This window comes from Fusarium subglutinans (genome assembly GCF_013396075.1).
Source record: "Fusarium subglutinans strain NRRL 66333 chromosome Unknown NRRL66333_c0000200, whole genome shotgun sequence".
NCBI lineage: Eukaryota > Fungi > Ascomycota > Sordariomycetes > Hypocreales > Nectriaceae > Fusarium > Fusarium subglutinans.
The window spans coordinates 11,446-30,671 of NW_023502263.1; the positions used below are offsets into that span (position 1 = coordinate 11,446).

Sequence of the window (19,226 nt, forward strand, 5' to 3'; positions counted from 1 at the left end):
TGGCTTAGTATTTATAAACTCTAAGTTCTCCCTGGTTATTTAAGCTCTCAGCCACGCGTATGATTTTTTGTAGCCTGAAAGTCCTGGAGGTCAAAGACGGGCAGAGCGCTTTCCACCTTTGCCAGAGAAATGGACAGCTTGTTCTGAACATAACAGGAATGCCAGGAATGCCTGTGATCCCAGCTGCCGGACCATTTAGGCTTCTTCAACCTTTTTATCATCTCCTTAGAACCTTCAATACTGAAACCATCGAACGGCGGGCCGTTCCGCGGGTACAGAATCCCATGTTTGCTGAGTTCCTTCGTTAGGATACCCAGGAGCATGGATGAGCACTCAAAGGAACACTCTTGTTCTTCTTGTAGACGGTCGAGGAGCTCGTAGATTCCTGAGAAGATTTCAGCGAGAGCGCTTTGACGTGCTATGTCGATCTCTTCTGCGGCCTGTGTCAGCGTAGGCCGTCATACTGTTTCCATAATAAAACTTACTAAGAACGGAGTCTGGAATCGGGAAATCCGGGGCTTCGATTAATTTCTGACTGTGAGTCAGTGCCAGTTGAGTCATATCTCGAAACATAATTGGTCTTGAGAAGACCCAGGATATGAACAGGCAAAGAATACAGTCTCGCCCATAAACCGTCGGTAACTCTGACCTCAACCCTTCTAGCCAAACGTCTGTGTATAGTTCGACGCTCTCGAGGCAATCGTAATAGTTCACAATCATAGCCACCTTTACAAGCATTTCAAGACTGAGTGATCTTGGGACATCTCGATTATATCCATGCATGATAGTGAGGATGATCTTGAAAGCTTCAGGATCCCAGTCGCTAGCTGTAATCAGGTGAAAACCTGATGCATCAGCTCTTCCCTCAGCGAAAGGACCAGTGACCATTGTTTTGAAGACAGGTGAAGCCAGCTCTAAGTGCTTTCCTGAGACTAGTATTCGAAACTGTATCTCAAGGTGAGGTATGCATGTTTCTCCATAGTCCCAATCTTGTGTTTGAATGCTTGTGCTGTCTTGATTCGTTCCAGGGTCAACACAACCCGCATCCGTATCGTCGCAGTCCGAAAATTCTGGACGAGAATATTGTACGTTACTAAAAGTTGAGAAATCGACCGTACCCCAGTCTATGGCAGTTCTGTTGGTAGCGCCTTCTAGCGAGGTTGAGGTTGTAGGGGGAGACTCCTCTGGCGCAGGTGGTGGCGTAGTCGGTGGGGACAGTTTGATTCTCTCCTCTTTCTTCTTTTCCCACCTCTTCCCTTTGCAATATGCCTTCGTAGGCTTCTCTTGCTCTATCCAAATTTTATCTGCCTCCCATTTAACGATCTGGGCCATGTATGTGCTAAGAATGATCCGAGTATCGCCGTTCGAGTCAAAAACATACTGTGATGGCCTTTTGCTGGGAGGTGTTTTCGGAAGGTCTTGCTGAGTGGAAGCAGGCTCAGAGCCTGGAGCTTGGTGAGCCATCTTATTACCTTCATTCTTTAGCGTCTCGTTCTCAAAAGGGCTGAAAGAATACTGACCTACGAAGAAGCAGGGAGGCTGAGGTGTAATGATCGTGTCTTGGTAATATTTTTGCTGTGATTTGCAAAGAAGCAAACGAGGTTAGGCGCCAGGTCTGCTGTGAGGAGGCGAACCCCTCGTTTTGAATCATGGTTGACGTTGGGCTGGACTGCAGGAGGCCGACCAACACACTGTTAACCCCGCTTCTCCTCTTGGAATCCAAGCCAATCCAATCTTGCTTAATACAGTCACATGGATGGCTTTCACACGGATGCAAGTGGAAAAATAAATGATTGGATATTATCCGACCAACAATGACAGCCAGATCATACTTTGTCCACCTTGATACCTAGTACCTACTCCCTAACCAAGCTTTGAGTCACTTAAATGTCGTTCGGTTGGTAGGAATGAATAGCGGTGGTATGCCGACTAACTCATCTCGATGAAGACAGTGCTAAACCCCGCAATATCAGCCGCATTCAGCGCGCCAACATCATCGCCAGTAATGGTCTTTCAGTTGGGAAATGTATTCAAATACATCGAGACAGCAGAGACACAAAGGTCTCGAGCATCTGTATCGAGTCGTTAAATACAGGACCGTAAAGCAAACATATCCCAAGCTGTATACGGGTCCAATCCTAGAATGAAAAAGAATGTATACATAGAGAATGTAAGCGATATATTCTGAGCCTGGTTAGCCAGCTTCACGAGCCTTTCGAGCCATACACATAGATACCTTGGACAGATTCTTGAGACCCGTTTCCTAAGCAATCATTATACGAGCCTTACTGTTGTAATTTCGACATCATCAAAGACCGACAGACCCCCACCATATTCAGGGCTCGAAAAGAATGTTCCCACTCGATAATATTCATTCGGATTGCCTGTTGGGTGGATTAACAGGCCATAAGCCACTCTTATGGACATAGCCTTCTTCTCCAAATCACCACCACTTTCAGCACTCGCGGTGGAAGCGCTCGACGACTCAGAAGTGAACCCAGCATCGGCCTCCTCATCGCTAAGAGCTTCAGAGCTATCAGAATATCCCGATGAAAAGTCCCCTGCATATGTTTCTCGTTGAATGGTACTAATCAGTAGGAAACTAATGGGCTCTACAAGTGTAAGAGGTTTGGATGACTCGAATGCGGACTCAGGAGAGAAATCGGGCTTAATATCAGCAAGATATCGCCTGTCGAACCTAACAGTGTTACGGCTATGGCCGTTTTTATCCAAAGCCCAACGGTATGTAATCCTCGGTGAGCCATTATACAGCTTAGAAGTGACAACAAGTGTGGCATTTTCCACCTCACCAAAGACTGACTCGCCGCGCAACGTGACATCTGTCTCCAGGCTATCGAACTCGGGTTGACAACCAGTAAGTTCCGGAAGATATAAGCCGAATATGAGCTTTTCGTGTCGACTAGCCCAGCTCCAGGAGGGGGCAATGTATGGAGAAGGACTTTCCAATTCCCTCAGTAGGCCGTGATATGTAGGTACCGGTCGTCTTGATCCTGATACATCCCAGCAGAGTGAATGATGCATAGTATTCTTCCACATACCAGCTATGTAGTCATTGCCCAGCCTTTTACTCAATAGCGATGCGATGCCCGCAATGGAAGGAAGGAAGTCTGTCTTCCGCGTAAGCTCATGGGTCTTGGAGCAGATTTGTTCTATTATTTCGTTCCATTCTTGATAGATAGCTGTTGTGCTGCCCGAATCGATTGCCACGCGGTCAAGCATGTCATAAAGGCCCAGAGGTGTAAATCTTTCTCTTCCCATCGATTCGCCGAAGAATTTGCATATGAAATGGATGTTTTCGTTTGCAAATACAAGGATGCGAGTTGATGCGAGGCGTTCTTGGAACGTCCAGCCTCTCTGGAACCAAGCACTAGGGGATATTTCTCTCCCCGTCTCTTCTTCGTAGCGAGGAGAGTATATGCCAAAGACCTGGATGTCGTGAGGTGTCCTTCTAAAAGGCAGGACTATTCTATCTTTCTTTTTGATGAATCCTTCCTCGCAGTTGTCAGACGATGCAGCTGCAAGGGTCAAATGGGCGTTGCCATAGATTCGTTCCATCACGACACATTGCTTGTCCCAATCTGAGGTTTCATCTTGAAGAATGCACAGGGCATCTACCCAAAGAAATGGGATGCATAAAGTTCTTGTTACAGCCACAGCATCCTTGATAACCTGTGGTAAAGAGAATTCTGGGATATGCTGAAGATGCTGGTGGATATTGACGCTGGTCGTCTTGAGCTGTTTACTTGCATGAGGCTCTGGGCCCCAACAGTACGTCAGGGCAGTATATCGATGGCTATCGGCGTCTCGAGGTTGGAAGTGCTTGGTGAGGACTAGGCTCAGCTGGTCTCCTCTAACATCGATAAGTCGATCGGGAATGAAGGTCTTGTCGGGGTTGAAGTGGTTGTGTAATACACACGACTCCAGCTTTGATTTCATCCACGATAGAGTCTCTTCGGTGATATGAGACAACGGTGGCTGAAGCTTTAGAGGCGTGCCGATATCGAGATCAGTAGCTGCCGTGATAGGGCAATCAATAAGGAAATTATCGCCGCCTGTATCGTTTCCTGTCAGCAATTACACGTATTTCTTTCGATCCTTGATATGTACAGGGTCTTATTCTCAGTATTCTGATACGTAGAGCTTTTAAGGCATACCCATTGGTTCCATCAAAGCGAAACACGTAGTGCAGAGACACGCGACCTTCGCGCACCTCTCTATAATTGCGAAATCGCCAGAGGTTCAAAACTTGCGAAATAAACATGCAGGAATCGCAAGCGTGTCTGCCTGAAGTAAAGGAGTAGTAGCCGGTCCCATTCAAGAGCTCAACTTCATGTTCCTGGCCCCGCTCCTCGGCTATTATGTCTCTAGGCAAGATGGCATCTAGCGTTGTGCTTGTCAGCTGCAAACAAGCGCAGCGTTCGCAAAGATTCGCAAATTTGTCAGAGGAAATGTGAGAGGCTGCCATTGATAAGATGATTGTAGCTGTTGAAAATGTTTCGAGCTTACGCTGACGTGGCAGTTCTTAAGATAAGTACGCATGACTAAGCGAGGCAGATGAACGAGGCTGGTTGGGTCGCACAAGGCCTGAGCAGGTTGGAATAGAAGTTCAAAACGGTTATGAGTCATTTACACGGAAGAAATATCAGTTATCTCACCTTACGGAAACATGGCATTCGACTTCTCTTCGATGGTCCTCAGTTCCGTGTCCGACTCATTAGCTGACCAGTATCGGTCTTAGACACACGCATTACAGCTCTCTGTAATGGAACACGCTTGGACTAGAGAACGCAGAATAGATTCTCTACCATGCTAGCATTTTATACTAGAGTTTATATATATAGAATATAAAATTTGTAGCTCGCCGTACTAGCGCCTCTCTGAGTGCCTGTACATCGAATTGCCGACTTTAGAGACGTAACCTTCCTAATTGACATAGTCCAACAAATATTACGAGCGCCTCATGTCAATCTCTATCTCCCTTACCCAAACCCTGTTGATAATTGCCGAAACAAATGCTCGTGATGCTTGGATGCCGACCTGTTTTGTCAGTTTGAGTCGTGCTAATGGAGACTACCCGCGTCTTACTCCAGCTCCTCAGGCGAAAGCACAGGGCATGCTCTTACAGTAAGCCTCAGTGGTATCTTACAGGGGCTTCGCTTGCTCCTGCGCCAAGTACTTTAGTCACTGCTCCTATGGCAACTCTCTTGATCCGCGCGCTCCCTGCCATTCACTGGTCCATTACAAGCAATGACAACCTAAAACTACAAAAGTATAGCGTAACCATATAGTAACTCGGAACATCCCCTGCAAAAGGATCTTTGTAAATATGATGATTTAGACACGCGGCGTAAGCATCCTATCAGCTGTCAGGTCACCTCTACCGGAGCATCCTCGCCGCGCCTCGGCCGTTCCCCATAACATTCAGCGCTCGAAATTACACAATCTCAGCTAATTCCGACAAGTCTGTGCGAATTGCATAATTAAATCCATAAGCATTGCGTAGATGGCGGGAATATCACTTGCTGACCTGCCGAATTGGGGAAAGGCTCTTGTTTTGCACTTGCATGGTAAAACGAAAATCAGGCTGACCGCGTCTCAGGCACGAGTCAGTCAAAACAGCTCATAGACAGGCCTCGGGGTGTAAGAAAACTTCTGACGTTAAACTGAGGTGCTAAAAGTACTTAGTCTAAGATCCTCTAAAACTTAGTCTAAGATCCTCTAAAACTTTACTAAATTTTACCTAAGTTTACCTAAGCTTTTTGTCACCTATGATAGAGGTCCTAGGTTTTATTGCATCCCCTTGACAGGGTAGAAGAGATATTTTTTCGCATTGTAATCAGGTGTTATTGTATTATTGTAGGCATCGACGTCGACCACTCTATGTTGACGAGGAAGATGTTTGGTGGGCGCATACTTCTTGCGCGATGAAACATCACTATAAGGGCCTTTACAGGGACTTGGTGCACCGATGATCCTCATGATTAAGCCTTTTTCTCGCCGCGTTAATTGATCAGATAAGGGCAAGCTTCACAAGTCTGTTCACAGCCCATCCCTCCGATCTTCATATCACTCTGCATCGCTCTGGTTCACCTCCTGCATCCAGCAACACCAACGCTGATCCCTTAAACAACAGCCTTAAAATCAGAAGCTATCCGAGGGGAAGAAAGAAAACATAAAACCTTAACCCTAAGCAATAAAAATATTTAGGTAAATTTAGCCTAGTTTAGGGGATCTTTAATAAGTTTATTTTAGTACCCTAGATCAAGGTCCGGTGTTTTCTTGCTCCCCGAGGCCATCTACCGGCTCCCCACCCAAATTTGACACAGCGCCAATTGGAACCGTTACCAATAGCCACTATTTAAGCCTTATGCTACTTTAGGTCCATGATTTGCAACGTTCCGGGTTCTTCTTGGCGATCAAATATGGGGTTCCCCTGTTGCAGATCAATCCTTCGGCAAATTCACATGAAAGGAGGCCACCATTCCCAGACTTAAAACCCAGACAATGGCTTGTTCCACTCGGAGGAAAATATGAATGTCCTTTTAGGGATTTCTTGGCTGGCAAAATGGAGATTGGCCTGTCAACCAGCGATGTCAAGCTCATCACCATCATCCAGCAAGTATGCTCTGTTCTATCGCTGGTAGGATGTCTCTTCATCATCACAACCTTTTGTCTCTGCGACGCGTTCCACAAACCTATTAATCGGCTTGTGTTTTACGCGTCGTTTGGATATCATGGCGAGCATTTGCTTCATCATGGCGGACTCGTTTATTGATGCGCCTGATGGGGCGGGATGTCAGATACAGGCCTTTTTACTCCATACGTACGTTGCACAATCGATATCGCGATGCTTGGCTAATTTGTGTAGCTTTGTTGGGGCTGATGCGTTGTGGACCCTTGCGATGGCGATTAATGTTTACCTTGCGTTTTACTATCGCTTCGATGCGCAGCGATTGAGGAAGATGGAGTTGCCGTATTTATTGCTCTGTTATGGTATCCCATTCTTGCCGGCATTCGTCTTTATCTTTATCAAGAATGGCGACGGCGTGAGAGTTTACGGTAGCGCTATTCAGTGGTGCTGGTCACTTCATCATGGGACATTCTCCGCATCGCAACATTCTACGGCCCAATCTGGTACATCTACCTACCTCACAGCTTTTACGGTGCACTAACAATACAGGGTCATAATCGCCATCACTCTCGCAATCTACATCCGCTCCGGTGGCACCATCTACCGGAAACGCCAACAACTCCTCAAAGCGCAGGGCTCCGGCTCAGGCGGTCTCTCATACGCCCACCAAAGCACTGTCAACAACATGAAGACCACCGAAGTGACCATCACCTCCGAAGCAGCAACCCAACCCGACGCTATACAATTGCAAAACATGGGCCATCAAGTTACCGTGCTTGCTATTGGCGAGCCCCAGCCACCTCAACCGATTGCTCGTGTAACCAGCACCATGCCCCAACCTGTCGCGGTGCGGCCCAGCAACGATGTATATCGCGCGGCATGGGCCTATACAAAAGTCGCGATGCTGTTTTTTGCGGTGATTTTAATTACCTGGATTCCGTCAAGTGCTAATAGAATGTACTCCCACATTCATCCGTCAGAGGTTAGTAAGCCTTTGCAGTTCATGAGCGCAACGGTTCTTCCGCTACAGGGATTTTGGAACGCGGTTATTTACGCTGTTACATCTTGGGCGGCGTGTAAAGCGCTGCTGGAGGAGAGAGGACTCTGAGGCTCGAAGACAAGGCTCAATGAATTGACGTGGGAGGCTGATAAGGAGCGTGGAAGGAGGAGGAGCAGACTCAAGACAATGTTGAACTCGAGGTCAGAGGATTCAGAGAGCCTGAGGGAGCTGGCTCATCAGAATAAATCTGATGATGGGCGGAGTGTGTGAACATGACATTCTTTTGAGTTGCCTCTACTTCAAGCAATGATGCCAGATACCTTATAATAGCAAACGGACTTTTATTCACTACATTCATGAGAATAGTAACGTTACAACTTGGCGAACGCCTCCAGCCTCGTTGACTGGGCTTGTGGCCCGTGCATGTATAGGATAATAAGACACGCTGAAGAGTACAAACTTAGGTATTACATCACAACAACTTCAACAACTGAAGGTATCCTATATAACAAAATAGAGAATGATTATATGAGGTTGCTTCCTCTAGTAGGTCTTTTACTTTAACACTCTAGCAGACTCCACAGTCTCATTATCGCCCCAATCTCCACTCCAATTGTTATCTCTAAGATATGTCTTCCATATCTCATCCTCGTCATCCAGATTGCGACTTGTCTCTTCCAGCATAAACCATGCTGCGGCTGCGCCGACAACCGCGAAACCAGAGCCAATGAGAAAGACAACCCGATTACCTTTATCAACGTCATCAGTGTAACGATTAAGGACCGCTGTAAATACCTTTTTCAAATCAGCCGTATTTCTAAGTTTAGGCACAGATAGCCAATACTTACTTGAGTACCCAGTGTTGCTCCAACTTTGGCCCATGCCGAAATGATCCCGTTGGCTTGACCACGAATCGATGTTGGAAATGGTTCGGCAGAAACAAGAGCAATGGTACTAGATTGTTGTTAATACTCGGCTTTCTTGAGAGAGCAAAATGCTTACCTTCCAGGGCCGACTTCTCCAAGCGTCAAGAAGATGCCGTACATAACGATGAACAAAGGGAAGATCTTTATTATCGATTGATATGCCCCTCCCAGGATAAAACCGAGAACAGCCTGAAGAAGGAAGCCCAGTGTCATGGTCTGCTTTCTGCCGATTTTATCTGCTAGCCACCCACCGAGGAATGGACCAGGGAGATAGAATGAGTTGATCAGAACTCCCCAACCTAAAGAGGTAACCAGAGAATTCCCCGGATCGACTCTAGACACAATAGTTGAACTGAAAACTCCAAATGGAATGGAGATCCAATTGTAGATAAACCATGTCCAACCACCTGCCAAAAGTCTTCGCCAGTACTTTTTTACAATCAGCAGGTAAGGCTGTTTCTGCCTCTGAAGAGCTGATTTGCGATAGGCCGTGGAAACGGCCATCTTGAGGCGAAAGTAGAAGATGCTCAGAGGAGGCAGCATACCGGCAGCAAAGGATAGCCTCCAGACTAGTTCGTACTTTTCCTGCTTCTCGCGGACGCAGAGTAGTAAGATCATTGGAACCAAACCACCAAAGCAATAACCGAGGGAGGCAGCGACTTCACTCATAATTGCAAAGATGAAACCTCGTCGCTTGCGGAATCCGCTGGCCTCATCTGTGGCTTCCATGGCACCAGCGCCTACAGGTATTGGTGTCAGGGCAACTCTTCGTGTCTCCTCAACAGACAGGCAGCACATGGAAACTTACCGGTGACAGGGTATTCTCCTCCAGCGCCCACTCCAGTAACACCTCGCCCAACAACCAGCATCCACAGCAACCCCGTATGTGTTGCTCCGCTAGCGGCGGTGCTGAGTATCATCCCAACTGTAAGGATAATAGTGGTGGCAATAGCTCCAGTCTTGCGGCCATAGTGATCCGCGATGAAACCAAAGAGGATCATGCCAAGGATCATTCCGATAAGGAAGGAATTCGAGAGTCGAGAGTACATGGATGAAGTCATGGCATCTGGGTATATGACATCAAACAAGAGTGAGACGCTTCCAATTACTGAAGCGTTGCTGAAAGAAAAAGCCATCATGAGTGCCAGCCAATTGGAAGCGGGTAATGAACAAATGAACTTACTAGGAGTCCGAGGCAACAGCAATTGACATGAAACTGAGCGTGACCCATACCGAGAGTTTGCTGACTTTCGTCTCGGTCAGATGGCCGGCTTCGACACTTTGGGCATCAGTAACCTCAAGAGTCTTGGGACCGTCATCTCCCTTTTGGGGATGTTGTGAGACGCTCTGACTGTTGCTGACAAGTTCCATTGTAAGTATTGATTTGTTAAGGAATTTACAATATTGCCTAGTATTGGTTCGTTGCTGGATAATGGGGCAGCCAGCATCCTTTTAATATTTGTAGTAATTATCGGCCAACATCCCAAGTTTGCCCCATTATCGACGCTACTGTAGTTAGCGAGGTCGGCATCTGTTTAGATAGTGACGCTGATTAGGAAGAGCGAATCAAAACACAGAATGATATCTTCGTTCTAGCTCATTAGAGGTATTAAATGGAGAACCCCAGGTTATACCGCACTGTGAGCTAGCCCCATTAGGGTATCAAATAGAGAACTATTCCATACTAGCCAATGCTAACCCATTTGAGATATTCGATCGAGAAACAAATGTTTCATTGTTGGTTTGTTAATCTATACTTTCAAACTCATAGATTCATCATCTCTCTACGGATACGCATTGGCCTAATTCGGGTATTAAAAAGAGAACCACTTTTGACTATTCTATGCTAACCAATCCAAGACATTATGTCGAGAAATGCACCTTCTACCCGCGAATTGTCGAGGTCCTTAGTACAGAATACCGACACTGAGGGGGGCATTGTATCCCGATAATGAACGGCCTAGCGTAAACGAGAGGCTGTTTATTCCGAGACAATGGGTAACGCAACATCTGATCGTTCTTCTTTCCTTCCCTCGCATTTCTTTCTCATATTGTTCCTTATCAGTGACTTCTTCAATACACAGGTTATTGGTTTCAACATCCTCCAGCGTCACTATGTCTCCTGCGCCCTTACCTATCCAGATTCGTGAGAACGAACAAATCACACTCAGTGACGGAACTACCCTCTCAGCCTTAATCTGGCTCCCAGAAGACGCTGAGGATAATTCAGTACCTGCAATTCTTGAGTATATCCCCTACAGGAAACGTGATGGAACCAGTCATCGAGATGCTCTCAATCATCCTTACATTGCATCACACGGATATGCATGCATTCGGGTCGACATGCGCGGTTCAGGAGACTCTGAAGGCCTTCTTTTGGGTGAATACCTCAAACAAGAGCAGGATGACGGCCTTGAAGTCTTACGTTGGATTGCATCAAGAACCTGGTGCACTGGCTCTATTGGTATGATCGGTATTTCTTGGGGAGGTTTCAATGGACTTCAGATTGCGGCTCTTAATCCCCCTGAACTGAAAGCTGTTATATCGATTTGCTCAACTGATGATCGTTATGATAATGATGTTCACTACCAGGGAGGTTGCCAGCTGGTCGAGAACTTTCTCTGGGGTGCGACTATGTTTTCTATTGCTCCTACACCACCAGATCCTGCCCTCATTGGAAACAACTGGCGGAAAATGTGGATGGATCGCCTTGAGCTTGGAACGCCATATATTGCTGAGTGGCATCAACACCAAAGACGCGATGAATTCTGGAGACATGCTTCTATTTGCGAAGACTATACTGCCGTTAAGTGCCCTGTCTACCTCGTGGGTGGTTGGCATGATCCATACTCAAATTCTATCTTCCGGATGCTCAAGAATCTTACATGCCCAAAGAAAGGATTAGTCGGACCATGGGCTCACAAATATCCAAACTTTGCAAAGCCAGGTCCCCAGATTGGCTTTTTGCAGGAGTCTCTCCGATGGTGGGACAAATGGCTCAAGGGTATTGAAACCAACATCATGGAAGAACCTATGCTCAGGTGTTACCTGAACGACACTATTGGCCCGAAGAGACTCTACAGCCATCGTCCTGGGCGATGGGTTGCCGAGATCAACTGGCCCTCTGACAGCCTGGACCGGATGTATATGGGGCTCGCAGCAGGGCAGCTCCTTGTCACGCCCCCTCAGAATGTGGAGTATCTGACGCTGAAATCACCTCAGACTACTGGATTCGCTGCAGGACGATGGATTTCCTACGGTACAGAATGGGATATGCCGGGCGACCAAAGAGAAGAAGAGCTTGGATCCTTGGTATTTGACGGCCCAATTCTCACCCAAGCCTTAGATATCCTCGGTCCTGCGAACCTTCATCTGCGTGTTGCTAGTGATAAAAGATGGGCCTTTGTTGCAGCAGTGCTATCAGAAGTCTTAGCTGATGGCAGCGTTACAAAGTTGTCGCACGGTCTACTGAACCTCACCCACCGAGATAGTCACGTTGACCTGCAAGACCTCCAGCCAGGCCATTTTTATAATGTCAAGATCCAGTTGAACGAATGTGGTCAGCGAATCAGTGCAGGGAGCCGACTTCGCCTTGCTCTATCGTCTGCATATTTCCCTGTTGTTTGGCCGTCTCCCGAGGCCCCAACCTTGACGATTGATTGCTCTTCAAGTCGACTGGAGATTCCAATGCGGAAAGAAAGCCCACTGGACAAACAATTGAGACCTTTTGAACCAGCGGTAAATGTTCCACCGCTGAATGCGGCTGTTCTGCGTCCTACTGGGGCCAAAGCCAGCATCACGCGAGATTTCGAAACTGACGAGGTCACCATTGTCTATGACAATGACGAAGGATTATTTGAGAATCAAGACAACGGTTGGCGGTTTGGTGGAACAACCAAAGTCAGCTGCCACGTTCGACCAGACGATCCCCTCTCGGCACGCGCTGAGCAGGTCTTTCGTCAAGAGTTTGGCCGTGGTGATCTCAAGTTAGCAATCGACGGCCGAGCTGAGATGACTGCTACCAAAACAGACTGGCATATATCCACTCACATGGAAGCATGGGAGAACGAGGAGAGAATCTTCGAAAAGCAGCACAAGTATATAATTCCCCGCGACCATATGTAACATAGAACCCACTCATTAAAGAGTAATATCACTCACATTGCTAAGAGAGGCTCACCTCTATTTTCCCACGTTTGAGCCACAAGAATCCAATTATCGTCTGAACTTTCCCATAGCTCCTCAAGAAAGCGCAGAATGTTAGAGTAGTATCGGAAAGGAGAGCTCCTGGCCAGATCGTGACACAGTTGACGGACAAGTTGGATCCTGTCATGGTGTCCATGACAAGAAATCCCAGCCATCAAGATAGGCCATGACAAACTTGGTAGAAAGCTCCCTTCATTGATGGCCTTTTTGAGTAGCCTGAATAATTTAGAGCGGTGGACTTCTTCAAAGCCCCCAATGTTTCCAACACCAAGTCGTCTGCAAGCATATATCAGCCCAGCTTGATGAAAGGCCTCGATAAGAAGAGTTGTGTCCGAGAGATGAGCGTCTCTGGAAGGTTTTAATGTCCGTCCAACTACCATATATGTAGCTGCTCTGGCGAGTTCAAGTTCGTCTTCGAGCTCTTCGAGAAAACTGGGGTCACCACAAGGAATTCCTTCGCTATTTGACGATGTCGAGGCGGTGGTGATTCTATGTATACCTAGTAGAAAATGGCCAAATGGAACTGAGCCACTATCTAGTCTGGGCATAACTACATCTCGCACAAGATCGGGATCAAAAAGGGTAGTGCATGCCATTATGTCAAGACTTGCGACTTGATTCGCAATAAAGGTGAAGAGTTCATTGTCAGTAGCTCCTTTGGTCAGATGAGACTTTATCAGGGTTCTTGTAGCTCTCAAATGGAAAACTGCATCAGCCGTGCTACAGTCTAGGAGAGAGTGATTGCATACCACGAGGGTAGCCGCAAGTACTGCATCGGTAGCTTCTTGGAGCCCTGTAGGTATTGTGTGCTTTCCATTGGTTTCCATGCTAGTCAACGTTCGGATTTGATCAGTGATTAATGTGATAGCCTTGAGATGAGCTTTTTGTGAGAACCCGCTTGTTGTGCTGGCTGACGCATAGCTTTGATAAGCTGCCGATAGCCCAATGATAGCATACCGTAGGGCAGGCTGTGTATGCGCCAGGCGAACAACGAGGCGCGTGTACCCATTTTCTGGTGTGTGCACCCATACGTTCTTCGGGGCGAGCTCCAGTGTAAAATATTCTAACAACTGATTCACCGCTTCTTGGGATGGCTCATCGAGTCCGTCTTGGGCAAGAGTGCGAGATTGGATTGTGCTAGGAACAGCTTCTGGAGACTGAGGAGTGGCTGGTTCAAGAGTAGGTGCTGAAAATCCCTTGAACTTGCCACGACTCGCAATCGAGTTGACCCATCGGATCTGGCGTTTGTATCCAGGACAGGACAGTCCTCGTCCCGTGCACTTCAGACAATGCGGGGTAGTACGGTCGCAGCGAATGCGGCGCAACGAACAAGTCTTGCAGTCTGATTACTTCAGTACACGATGTCTGCAGAGATATTCATTTTGTATTCAAGGGAAGAGGAAATTCATACCTTGTAGAGTCTTCATTTTTAGGGCTTGTTTAAAATTCCCTCTTGTAGTTTCCTATAGATATGACCTCACGGAAGCCCCACTCAGAGAGGTGACAGTATATACCCGCCGTTTTCCCGATTTGTATTGGCTGTCGTCTACACACCCATCAGCGGGAGAAAACATGTCGCCAAGCTTGATGATAAAATTGCTTGTCACTTTTGAGTATAAATCTGCTGAAAAGCAGGTTTTTTCGCGTGCCCTTCCGTGTTCTAGCCCTCATGTTATGCTGCTACCCGTGTGCAAACGATGAGTGTCAGGGAGTGTTTTTAAATAGTGCGAAGTGCTTTTCGCATGCTCACACAATTAAACTAACAGCACATCGCGAGCTATTTAGTCCAAGGCTTGATGTAAAAAGCACCATCAAATTGGAGGGTTATTAAGAATAATCTTGTAGATTGAGCTCATCTTCTTGCAATAACTTTCATCGCCGTGAGAGCATCATCTTGCATCAGATTCACATTTTTCGTGGCGTTGACCATAGCTCCCGGCCTATGCAATCAGCCTCACACTATCTCACCGCTTGACGGTTCGCAACGGTAAGCATAGACAACAAGGCAACCGTTTAGACAAGAGACAACAAGCCTAAACCATTACCATGCAAGCCACCGTTACAAAACTTGACGAGTTTGCAGGGATGCTCACCGTGCTTAGAATTGGTTGGTTGTTGGTTGTAGGGTCAGCGGCAGACATCCCGGTCTACCAATATTTTGATTGGATGTGCATAGAATCAGGCTGTCAATTATAGAAAAAGAAACAAAAAAGCAGAAACGTGCACGAGGGGCCTCCTTTTTCTTCTTCTTTCGACTTTTCATTTATTTCTTGACTGCTGCGTCTGTCTGTCGAAAAGTCGTTTTCGTGTCAATTGTTTCTGGCGATATTGCTGGTGAGCGTATTGTTCTTCAACTCAATTATAGTACCACTAGTTAGCTCGCCCTAATGGCGGAGCAGGCTAACCCGGCCCCGGCCACGAGTCCCCCCCCAGGACGATATTCATCACGAGTCGCTCCGGTCCAAAAGCTCATCGACCAGTGGACACCTCTGCGACGTCCGACAAAGTCGCCTGAAGAGAAGTTCCAAGAGAAGTACAAGGAGGCACAAGCACAATTTGAAGCGGCGGCGGCCTCAGCATGCCTTGAACCTGATACAGCTAGACTGGATGCCGTCCAATCCTGTATTAACCAGTTGAAGGAACTGACGGCGGAGCGTGAAGCAAACAAGGACGATGAAGAGAGTCAATACCAGGAGTTGTTCCGGGAACAGCAGAAGGCTCTTCTTTTGGAGTTGCACGTTACTGTCGGGCCTGAACTGAGTGGCGAAGTGTACAGCGAACTCCGACAACTTGGTCAGTTACCTTTGAACGATTCGGCTCGCTTGGATGCTCCCGCTGGTCCATCAACCGAGGTGGCCCCAAGCTCATCCTACTTTACGCCCAATGCAAGCCCTGTTTTACAGGCGGTCCGCCCGCCGATTCCCAGAGCCCAGAACGAGTCCGCTCCCATCCATCCTACTGCCGAAACATCGAGGGGTCAAGAGACACACACGATCAGCCGACCTCAAGACGAAAGCCAACAATCCTCGAAAGCCCAACAAAAGCGGCCTGCAAATCCCCCTCAAGGGAGTCTCCCCCGTCCTCCAAAGCGTCCCCGATCGAATGCGCCTCAACCGCGAGGACCTCTTACCGGCGACCGAGCCATCGACTTCGATGACGTCTACCAAGACGGCAACGCCGCGACGAAATACATAATTACAGAACACAAGGGCTTCTGGTATATCCTCGAGTGTAAGAACCACAAACTGCACTTCATGAGCAACAACCCTATCCACGGAGCTCGCAGGCACTTGACCGCTGGAACACACGGCCATATGAACGCCAATTACGACGAGACAGTTCGTCTGCTCGGAACAAGAGTCACCAACTGCGATGAAGGCAAAGTAAAGTTGAATAATCTGGCTGCGCAGAGACCTACGTACGCGCAGTATGGTAGACCTCTCAGCAGTGTTTCAGCCGGGTCGGCGCATTCCAACGATGGGCCTCAGACACGAAGTACACAGTTCCTCACTGGGATCGATCCACAGCCTGGCGAGGTGTATACTACCTTTTGGAAGAAGACGAAGCGATTCTTTGCTATTCTTGTGTTGCCGTGGGGTAGTTTTCGGCAGTTTGGCTGGGACATGAATCTCATGGATAACACGAGCCTGTTGAAGAAGAACATCCCTGCCTGTTATGATTACGATCCTGTTACTGGGGCGGTTGAGTGGACGGAGCACTATCGGCCTGGCGGAAAGTACCACCAAAAGCGCAAATATCCGATTATGTACTTCGACGCACCTGTTTTTCCGTGGGAGTGCGCCATTGGCTGGGTCGCTGTCAACGAGTTCCGCGCTTATGATCCTAACGACGAGGGGATTGATCATAAAGACAAGGTTGACGAGTTTATCCTACGCATGAAGGATAGAGACCGTTTGAGGAACGGTGAGGAGGATTCGGGAGAAGCAGGTAAGTCAATCGAAAAGCAAAAGTACGTGGCTAATCGTGTGCGTAACAGAACATCAAGGTGACGACTTGGCGACGCGTGATGTCTCAGATGAGCAGCAGAGTGCTGCAGTCGAGCAGCCACCGTTGGGTTCATGCATGCGTTTAGCGATCGAGATTCCAGACGATGATAGCGACACTGAAGAGGGATCCGGTTTGGTGCCTCAATACGATGACTGGACGGAGGAGGGGACACGGGTTAAGACCGAGCCGACGACCCAAGAAACTTCCGATGGTGCTACGGCGCAAACGACTAGCAACTCGGCCGGCTCAGAGACGGTCAATCAGTGGAATGGCCTTGATCACACACCTACTGTTCACAACTCCTATCCCTCACTTGATGCCAACGGCGTCCTTCATCCTCCAGTACCAAACACTCCTACGGTTGAGAATCCCGATATCTCTTCTTCGAGTGCACATCTCAGACCTATTGCTCAGATGAGCAATGACCTCCCAGTACCATGCCCGAGCGGGCCCCAGCCGCGAGAACACCAAAATGCTCCGATCGTTGACGCCGGTCCCAGAGCGCCAGAAGCCGTAATGGCTCCGGGAGATCCCCCGATAACGACCGGACAAGTTCCACTGGCATCCATGATTGGCCACGCTGGGTTTGGGAATTCTGCTCCGTTGAACTTGTATGGCTATCTAGCTCCTGGATATACCGCAAGCACGACTGCAGATGGCGAAGGGAACAGCGAGCTGTCATGGAAAACCCCTCCTCAGGCTGCAACAGATGTAGCACGTGAACGTGAGATAGACATTCGCAACGCTGCCGCGCGACGGGCTAATTGGCGGCATCCCTTCGTCAGTGACGACACTGACTAAAAATGATACAGACTCAGGAGGAGAACTCAGTCTTGAGAAAAATACATATTACTACTCTATTAATATCTTGCTGTACATAATAAAATCAGTTCTACAGCTTAGGCACAGCAACGCCCTCCCTTAGCCTCATAATAGACTGCTGCGTATTGCTCGCCACCAAATTCCCATGGCTATCCCACAGCTTCCCCTCCGAATACGTCCTATTCCCCCCTCCCCTACTCGTCTTCCTCTCTCTAACATGCCACTCCCCCATCTTAACCTCCGGCACAAAGACCCTCAACGCAAAGTCCAGCGTCGAACACGCAGCCGTATCATCAAACCACATATGATTATGGCTCAACGGGAGAAATGAGAGACCGCCGTCCATGAGGAATGCCAGCGCGCTCATGTTGGCGGTGGGCGTGGGGAGATCGTGCAGCGCGCGCTGCCACTCGGCGGATACTTTTTCCGTGATGGGGAGGTGGTCTTGTGTTGTTTTGGTGGTGCGTGATGCGCCGGAGAGGTTCTGGGCTGATACGCCGGCGGTGCAGTAGCGCGTCTCGAAGAAATCTGCGTTGGCGGCGAAGGATTTGGTGAATTCTTGTCCTTGCTTCTCAGTGATGCTGCCCTTTTCTAATAATCCCTTTACCAAGTCGTCCAGATTGGGACAATCTTCCGCCCTCGGCCACTTGGAGCACGTCGGCTCAGAGTAATCCCAGCTCGAAGGTTCAATAACCTGAAAATCCGCGAGGACTTCCATGCAAACGCGGAATTTCCCATTAGGTTGCTGCTGCTTGACCTGAACCCTTCGTGACGCGAAAGATCGCGTATCTCGAATGTTGGTCACGCTGCAGTGCAGCTTCTTATCTGTTGATGCTGGGCCGTGGAAGTGTCCGAGGACAGAGTACAGCGACATTGAGGGCGGTGCTGTCTGACACGCTGCGTTGACGGCGATGCTGGCTGTGCAGCCGCCGTAGGCTATGGGCATGGCGTTGCCCATTCTGATGGGGTTAAGACGGGAGACATATTCTCCAGGGGAGACTTGGTCTACTGCCACTTGCTCTGCTAGTGTTGGAGCCATCTTGTTACCTGGGTGTGATTAGATGTAAGGAGTATTTTGAGCAGAGGGTGCGATGGTGATAGGAGATGCTCATGGCTTCAAATAATGGTGATTAAGCTCGGTATCAAGTGGGTCTACCTCGGTTCGGCTACTTCAAGAGTGGATCTAAGATCTTGTGCTTATCTCGATAAGATGCATTGTATCGTGATGCAACAGCGTGGTTGCGTGACATCGCAGAGCTAGCAGCATTGACATTGTATCACGATGCTCAATTAGAATTTTTCCGGATATTAAAAGTCAAGGCTTACATTTCCTGTTATGGAGGGACAAGAAGGCACCGTAGATGTCTTGTAGGAATGATCTTAAGATGACGGATTATTACTTATCCGCGGCCGATATCTTACGGCTTGCATCCTCTCTTAAACACTTCTTCTGCAAGAACCATCACAGCAAACTCATATTACAGAAATAAAGAAAGAGTGTAAATGTATCAATCTCATGTGGAATGTCACTATAGATTTTTCTATTTATCTATTCCAATGGCAGATTTAACCTCGGTCCATGGAGTCATAAGCTGATTGGCCAGGCAATATG

At 48.0% G+C, this 19,226-nt stretch overlaps 7 protein-coding genes across 7 annotated transcripts; 3 read left to right on the forward strand and 4 right to left on the reverse strand.

The window, feature by feature from the left end:
• Positions 1-47: 47 nt before the first annotated feature.
• FSUBG_11020 (uncharacterized protein) lies at positions 48-4,560 on the reverse strand (the record flags this gene model as incomplete). Its single annotated transcript, XM_036675659.1, has 8 exons — positions 48-433; positions 486-535; positions 650-1,070; positions 1,119-1,575; positions 2,290-3,011; positions 3,060-4,085; positions 4,156-4,420; positions 4,528-4,560. The coding sequence occupies 8 exons, from the start codon at positions 4,558-4,560 to the stop codon at positions 48-50; spliced, it is 3,360 nt and encodes a 1,119-aa protein (XP_036533473.1).
• Positions 4,561-6,776: 2,216 nt separating this feature from the next.
• FSUBG_11021 (G coupled receptor) lies at positions 6,777-7,760 on the forward strand (the record flags this gene model as incomplete). The annotated part of the gene is made up of 3 exons (XM_036675660.1): positions 6,777-6,844; positions 6,890-7,096; positions 7,202-7,760. The coding sequence occupies 3 exons, from the start codon at positions 6,777-6,779 to the stop codon at positions 7,758-7,760; spliced, it is 834 nt and encodes a 277-aa protein (XP_036533474.1).
• Positions 7,761-8,207: 447 nt separating this feature from the next.
• On the reverse strand, positions 8,208-9,949 carry FSUBG_11022 (major facilitator superfamily transporter; the record flags this gene model as incomplete). The annotated part of the gene is made up of 5 exons (XM_036675661.1): positions 8,208-8,447; positions 8,501-8,606; positions 8,655-9,318; positions 9,387-9,697; positions 9,762-9,949. 5 exons carry the CDS (start codon positions 9,947-9,949, stop codon positions 8,208-8,210), a joined length of 1,509 nt encoding a protein of 502 aa, XP_036533475.1.
• A 744-nt stretch (positions 9,950-10,693) lies between these two features.
• On the forward strand, positions 10,694-12,703 carry FSUBG_11023 (cocaine esterase; the record flags this gene model as incomplete). Its single annotated transcript, XM_036675662.1, has 1 exon — positions 10,694-12,703. The coding sequence occupies one exon, from the start codon at positions 10,694-10,696 to the stop codon at positions 12,701-12,703; it is 2,010 nt and encodes a 669-aa protein (XP_036533476.1).
• Positions 12,704-13,243: 540 nt separating this feature from the next.
• FSUBG_11024 (Zn(II)2Cys6 transcription factor) lies at positions 13,244-14,211 on the reverse strand (the record flags this gene model as incomplete). The annotated part of the gene is made up of 3 exons (XM_036675663.1): positions 13,244-13,273; positions 13,534-14,126; positions 14,196-14,211. The coding sequence occupies 3 exons, from the start codon at positions 14,209-14,211 to the stop codon at positions 13,244-13,246; spliced, it is 639 nt and encodes a 212-aa protein (XP_036533477.1).
• Positions 14,212-15,171: 960 nt separating this feature from the next.
• Positions 15,172-17,593, forward strand: FSUBG_11025 (uncharacterized protein; the record flags this gene model as incomplete). Its single annotated transcript, XM_036675664.1, has 2 exons — positions 15,172-16,732; positions 16,782-17,593. The coding sequence occupies 2 exons, from the start codon at positions 15,172-15,174 to the stop codon at positions 17,591-17,593; spliced, it is 2,373 nt and encodes a 790-aa protein (XP_036533478.1).
• Positions 17,594-17,684: 91 nt separating this feature from the next.
• On the reverse strand, positions 17,685-18,653 carry FSUBG_11026 (uncharacterized protein; the record flags this gene model as incomplete). The annotated part of the gene is made up of 1 exon (XM_036675665.1): positions 17,685-18,653. One exon carries the CDS (start codon positions 18,651-18,653, stop codon positions 17,685-17,687), a length of 969 nt encoding a protein of 322 aa, XP_036533479.1.
• Positions 18,654-19,226: the final 573 nt, after the last annotated feature.